We start from the raw sequence: 7,500 nt of genomic DNA on the forward strand, positions 1-7,500 counted from the left end.
AAAGACTACTCCCATGGTAAAAAAAACTACTCACATGGTTAAAAAAAATCTACACCTGTGTTCTCATTAAGCCTCCGTATTATTGTCATATATGGGGCTCATAGGTAACGTCCTGATTACGTCCAAACATACATATGCATAAGTTACAGGAACCCAAGGTCAATGGAGGTCACATGTGGGTATGAGTCATAGGCACTACTGTTGTGCAGCAAAAACATGGCTGTGTGCGTTCACGTCTGTGTCTATTAATCATTCTACGACACAGATTTTGACATGGCGGCTTATTGAACTTTATAATCGTGTTGTGAAAGGATAGCATAACACAGGTGAGTACGCTACCAGTATAGTTACTTGTGACACGGGTAGATCTTCTCAATAGCATGTTTAGAGATCGTTCAATGACGTTGGTGTATTCTGCACCTTGCGTAATAATCGCGGCCCATTCTTTGTAAATCGTGTAAGCAAATTACATTAATTGAAGGTCGCAATTACGACAACGTTTAGCCTATATTGGACATTGTAACATGTTCCGTGAAATGGCCTTCGACTCTTGTTCTCCTCGCTGTATCATGTGTAATATTTACACTAGGTAGTGGATTTTACACAAGTACTAGTGCAGTATTAAACTGCATCGGTTTCACGCCCCCGCTGTCGGTCCTCCGCTAATTTTCTTTGTTTTTTTGGAAACCCTGATAATGAAAATGTTTAGGTACACAAAATAAGATATAAAAAAGATTTAAAAATATTGTAAATAAAAACAAAGCTACAATTATTGCAGCTAGATGTCTGTATGCTGAGATAGTTAGGCTATAAGTTATAGAGTAAAGTGGCACAATTTCACACGAAAATACTGAGTAATAAAACTGTAGCGGCCAATAAACTTTGTAAGTTTGTATGCCCGCCAGAAAGTCAACAAAAGTACTAACGGATACATATGAATACCATGCAAGAGGCTCGATCCACACTTCACAATGACGAATAGTAATACAGTATAATAAAATGAAACTTTTGTTCATGCGAACTCTATAAATGTATAAAGTGACGGAAAAGAACAGAGGTTGAGGACCGGACGTTCAGTTAATGTTGGAGCAGCGGCGTACTTGGAGAGACGTAAATGAAATAACAGAATGTGATTTTCATGTAGTAGGAGCGAAATCAATAGTTCAATGTTAATGTAGTATTAAAAAACTAAATTGTTTTAGTTAGGCCTCAGAACCCCCCCCCCATGGCACCCCCACTCCACCCCACCCCCACCCCACCCGCTTCTAACTAAATTTGCAAAAGTTGAACATGTTTTAGACAGAACACTTTCAAATCAGTTTGTAGTAAAATATTATGCCATGAATACAAAGCCAGTGAGGTAAAGATTTTTTATTTTGAATTAGTGCCATGCATTTCCTATAGCAACAATTCTTCTTTTTTTTTAAATAGAAACATTTGTATTTACTATTTAGGGGGTACAAACATATCCAATAAAAGTAAAAGTAAAAGTGTTTTTGTAGGCTGAGAACCAAAATGGCTCAACCTCAACCCCCAACCCAATGTAAAAGAATTTAGTTTTTTATCCTACATTTTACATTGAACTAATTGATCTCGCCCCTTAAACATGTAATTTCTTCATTTTTTTTAAATATTCAATTTCATAAATCACAGAAATATTACTTTCTCCTACTTCTTGTGATATTCCCATTTTTGATTGTATTAATTAATCCTAAGTAAGTGTACACCAGTGGTGACAATTCAAATATCCTGTCCTACTCCGAAAGGTCAAACCGTTTGGAAGTATTGCGACCTCATATTTCTCGCCTGCGCAAGGCATGTGATCTGGCCAAGTGTTTATTGTCACAAAATAAACTATATTCTTAACACAGCAATTTAAAAATAACATTTTGAAAATCTCATGTTGAGTGTATCACTTTAGGAATGCGACAGTACATTAACATATTACATCGTGACAACCGCAGTATGACTGTATAATGAGGTGTAGTATTATAACCTAGTCCTAGGTCAGGTCAAAGGCCGTATAGAATATTGTGTATTATACAGAATGTTGAAGACAACTTGATTCTCATGTGGTTGTTTAAGTCAATAAGTGCACATGCACAATAATGACGGTTTATTCAATAGTGGAATATATCACGCAAGTTGTGTAATCAATATGGTACAAGCCGAGTTTAGAAACTGTTTAGCTCTAGAGGCTCGCCATTAAAGCAACAATTAAGCTGACCGAGTAGTAGTACTGTTTTTTTGCCAATGTACATGTATACACACGTACATCATTGGTGTCGTTTTACAAGTTGTTTTCTGGCATTGTAAGCAGTCAATGGAATATAAAGGAGTTATTTTAGTAAACATTTATTGAATTATGTTACGTGTCATTAACCTCCCACAATTATGCCTAAATACCACAGGTTTGTGTTCTGTCAATACGAAGTGATGGTTATACTGTATGCTTCAGTAAGTGAACAACTACAGTACCAAGTAGTCTAGTTCCTATGCAGTATCGTTACCATTTACACCTCCACTTATAGTATAGTCAAAGTCATTACTCTTGTAGTCTAGTTCCTATTACAGTATTATTACCATTTACACCTCCACTTACATTATAGTCAAAGTCGTTACTCAGGAAGTCCTGAGGTGCATGAGATACAATTTAAAATTCATCCACTAACACAGTCTCTGATAAAGTTAATTGGGGAAGTTATAATGTCCAAATATGGTATATTTGTCAGCTCAGGATGCTACTTATACACTGTTTACATCACTATAACAGTTGTGGTTCACTGATTGTTTGAACAACTTTTTGTGCTGACTTTGACCAGAAGTGGTTTAGTTATAGAAATCATGTTGGCATCCAGTACCTAGGTTCTTAATAATGAATGTGTAGCAGAAGATACCCCAAGAATGTGTGAAAACCCAAAGATTCAGTCTACTCATTTGACTGTAATGTCACCAGAATGATTAAAAACCAGGTTGCATGTCTGAACCATGCCAATATTTGTGTTAATTAATTAAACAATAGATCACACCAGACCTATCTTTGTTGCTTTCATTTATTTCCAGTAGATGGCTACAAAAGCAATATTATCATTGATGCTAAAAGTTGTTGTTGGTGTGATGGACATACTAGTTGTCATCTGGAAGAGACTGTTCCACACCTATCATCAACGCTTGGAGGAAGACAGCACAGGAAATGCAAGTATGTTTGATAAGAGTAGTGATCAGCTGTAACTATGGTATTTGTCATTCTGATAAGGATTGTCAACCAAGACAAATCAAAAACTCAATGTTTGAAAAACTTTGAACTGCTTGTGTGTTATAACCTTAAGTTTTTAAATCAATTTATCAACCAAGCTGATAAACAGTCATTGTTAAGAGTAAATATCTAATCATACAATGTTGTAGTTATGATGGTATTTCAATGAGTCGAAGCTATGACTTTTTACTAACTTGGATAGCATAAGGACAGTGGACATTGCGAGATTTGTCGTATTTAGGTATTATTGACCCTAGAAATACAGACACAAGCGGGGGTTTGCTGTCACATTGTCATTAAAACCCCCAGGCAACCATATCATCCGGAAACTACTTTGGTGGGAGTATCATACTTTCTCTGTGAACAGGTCGGAAGTTAGTTTGCGATCAACAACTGTAGATATGAGTTTTATTGAAGCCTTAGAACTGTTTTCTTACAGTTTCCCCATGCCAGAAAACAAACCTTTATTTACTTGCATCGTTCTCTATACTAGCCATGGTCTTTTTAACTGCCTAACCCTTTAGGTTTAAGGCCAGGAATGTTACAGAAAGATTTAAGGAACATTGCACATTTATTTCTGTATGACAAGGTTTCTTAATAATGTAAAACATCTCTAGTATTCCTAACCATATATTACAGATGCAAACTTAGTTGTCTACTATATAGGCCTAAAAAAGATTAATGTGTGGTTCCGATTACGCTCAATTTTAAAATAGCTGGGGTAGGTAGATTTTATTTTTAAGTTCCATTTTTCATGTGTGAGTATCTAATTCAGGTAGTTAGGTTTCCCGTTGTTATCCATATGGCATCTCTGCAATCGATTTCTTCCCATCAGATGTACAGCCGTTACGTGATTATTGGAAGAACAGTTTTACATTCATTGTCTTTCTAAGTTGATGTCAGTTATCGCATCCACTATTTTTTGCAAAACTTTATTTGCAATTTTATTTTTTTCTCGAATACGTAAAAAATAAGTTTAGGGTCAGCTGGGAAAAACTAGATGGGGTCGTGTAACCGGAACCAAACAATTTTTTTTTAGGTCTTATAATTGTAGTGGAATAATCCGTAAGTGATTTTCATGGAATCGTTTATACCACAATACTAGTACTTTTGATGCTATTTTGAAATAATACATTTGAATTGCAAGCGAAGGCCACTATGATTCAGGTACACTATCACCATTACATTTACATTACTCTTCTTTACCTTTATCTATAGACAGACACGTTGCATGGCTGATAATATTTAAAAAAGCTGTGTCAATACTAAACATTGATCAAACATTTCTGTATTTTGTGACTTAGAAGAAGACAACTTCGTCAACGATAGGATTTCTATTGATGGAAGTGAAAATATCGTTTGCGATCTCTCAGCCACAACTATCACCAACTCGACAATAAATATTCACATTGGAAAAGATAAAACTGCAGTCCAGGCGATCACAAACACGTTAGCAGTTACTCCAGAATGTAGTGGTGACTTTGAACCCATTTGTACATCGGGTAAGTAGATTAAGTTATACGCCGACTTTCCTATATTGTCTTACGGTTTGTTCGTATGTGTGTATGTCGTGTTGCAGAGGAAATGAAATGATGGATGGATGATAGATTTATATATGTATTATACAAAAAAGAGGGAGGGACAGACAATGATGACTTAACATATAGGAATATAGGAATATAGGAAGACAGGCAGAGACAGACAAACAGATAGAAGCAGACAGTCAGACAAATGGACAAATATCCAGAAATACAGCAGGCAGGCGGACGGGCAGAGGCAGATAGATAAAGACAGACAGACAGACAGACAGACATACCGGCAGATAAATGTATATATTGGCAGATGGATGGATGGATGGATGGATGGATGGACGAATGGATGGCATGAATGCTTAACGGATGTTTGATTTGAGTGTAGGTGGCTAATTCTCCAATTATACGTTTCAGGCAAAGATGATTTTGTCGTTGATGTGGTTGCATAAATCTTATTTTTAGAATATCACCGTAGAAAAAGACGGAAGAAGAGAGAAGTACCGGTACATACGGGTTGTTTACCTGTACAGATGCCACTTATCAAGAAAACAGGTAAGATTTGTCATATTACTAATTCATGTATTGAATTCTATGAAAGGTTATAGGAATACACAGATTACTAATACAGGGACTTACCTTGGAATCCTCCAATTTGACATAATCGTTAAAACACCTAGAGGTGATATCCTATTTAAATTATTTTATTATTTTTCACTCTTCTCAGGTATCTTAAAAAATAAGAGGTATGTCACATTTGCTAGGAATTTGGCAGATCTGTTAATGGCAGGTGAGACCATTGAATACATTATAATGATGGTGCTGTGAGTGAGTGTGTGTGTGTGTGTGCGCGCGCGCGTGCATGTGTTTGCTTTGTTTGAGTGCGTGTTCGTGTGTGAGTACGCGTGCATGGGTGCGTACATGTATATCTGTGTGCGAGTGCACGTGTAATGAATTTTGATTATCAATGCATGTATAGCAATTGGTCAATTCCTTTTAGATTATTTTGAAATTTGCCATACAGTTTGACCAAATCCATCAACACATTATGCCAAATGCCAAACTGCGACATCCAGAAATATTTGGGAAAGTACCTCCAAACAGGGTTCAAAACATGTAAACACCATATTCTACAATACATTATATAATATCTATGGGGTAATATTCAGGTTGGTTTAATTAGACTGACGCCATCTTGTAATTTGGACTTCAATTCCAATTATTCTTTTTGTGTATATACATCCATCAGGAAACAGAGAAGAGATTGACAGACAACTTATTAACATTAGCAGACTTAATCTCAGTTCTTCAGCAGCCGCTGATCTACAGGTTGTGACATTGACTTATGTAAGTCTTAATTATATATGGAGTCAGTTATAATTATCGAGAGTGTACGTTTGTTGGCATGGTAGTAGAGATGTGGATGGACACTTAAACGTGTATAATGAAAGAAAGAACAAAAATGATCATATCATATTATATCATATCATATCTTATCACATAAATACGTGCAAATCTTCACCTGTGTGACGTCAAACAGGGCAGATCAAATACCCATATCACCCCTATTCTACCGAACTATTTTTTCTCCCTAAAGTTCGAGTGTTCCTGCCAATCCTATGCCTACGATCAAGCATGGAAGTATACTTCCATGGATCAAGTTATCGCAATAATTATGTGCTTTCAAAACGTAATTGCACACATTACGTTACATATATCCGTGGGTGGCATGTGTTTGATACGTAGAGGTACTTTTATTTTTATTTGATAAATTTTATTCTATCTAAAAAGCATGTAAACAGCCAGCATGCTCACTTCCGATTTTCCTACCGCCTACCGACTCGAATTTGTATTAGTCTGCAGAATCATACTAGGAGCATTATGACATAAAACTAACATTGATTTCATGAGATCATATGTAAATATATCATATCATATCATATATCATATCATGTCATATATATCATATCATGTAATGTCATCATATATCATATATCATATATCATATCCTATCATATATCATATATATCATAATCATATCATATCATATCATATCATATTATATCATATCATATATCACATATCATATCATATCATATATCACAATATCAGCATACCTTATAATTTCGTATTTTTCATGTACCATAATACTTTATATCATAATATCATTGCATATCACGACATACCAGGAATGCATACATATAATACAATTTCTATGTATGTACTTTCAGAATGGACTTGCTGCATGTTTTGATCTGGATATCGGTGAAGCCTGGGAGTTACACAGACAAGCCAAAGATATCCTGCCTTATACAGAAAACAATTTATATCTTATGGCAAGAGTAGTTTTTCTTGAAGGGTATATTCACAGAAAGGAGAAAAAGTACCTTGGAAAGGCCCAAAGTTGCTTTAAACAATCACTGCAAGTAAGTTATTAAAGTAGACTGACTTGTTATAGTTCATTTTATATAACATCGAAGACTTTTCTACAAGAATCCCAGTGTTACGCCACCATCAACAAGCTTGGCCATGTAACTGACTGACTGACTGACTGACTGACTGACTGACTGACTGAATGAATAACTGACTGACTGACTGGTTGGCTAACTGAATGAATGAATGAATGAATGAATGAAGGAATGAAGGAAGGAATGTGAATAAATTAGTTATAGATTTGTTTTAATTTCTGTAATTTTTTTTATACAGATATTGCAA

General features: G+C 35.4%; 1 protein-coding gene across 3 annotated transcripts in view; it reads left to right on the forward strand.

The window, feature by feature from the left end:
- The first annotated feature begins 202 nt into the window (after positions 1-202).
- Positions 203-7,500, forward strand: part of LOC144444456 (uncharacterized) — a 9,550-nt gene continuing 2,252 nt past the window's right edge. Inside the window, exons 1-8 of one of the 3 annotated variants that reach the window (XM_078133877.1) lie at positions 203-326; positions 3,064-3,199; positions 4,561-4,758; positions 5,251-5,340; positions 5,513-5,575; positions 6,035-6,132; positions 7,017-7,211; positions 7,492-7,500. The exon at positions 7,492-7,500 is cut by the window's right edge and continues 102 nt beyond it. In XM_078133877.1, the coding sequence (XP_077990003.1) occupies positions 3,067-3,199; positions 4,561-4,758; positions 5,251-5,340; positions 5,513-5,575; positions 6,035-6,132; positions 7,017-7,211; positions 7,492-7,500 (786 nt within the window). In that variant the 5' untranslated portion in view covers positions 203-326; positions 3,064-3,066. The remainder of the gene's footprint in view (positions 327-3,063; positions 3,200-4,560; positions 4,759-5,250; positions 5,341-5,512; positions 5,576-6,034; positions 6,133-7,016; positions 7,212-7,491) is intronic. The other 2 variants (XM_078133880.1, XM_078133879.1) reach the window with 2 other exon arrangements.

This window comes from Glandiceps talaboti, chromosome 13, assembly GCF_964340395.1.
Source record: "Glandiceps talaboti chromosome 13, keGlaTala1.1, whole genome shotgun sequence".
Classification (NCBI taxonomy): domain Eukaryota; kingdom Metazoa; phylum Hemichordata; class Enteropneusta; family Spengelidae; genus Glandiceps; species Glandiceps talaboti.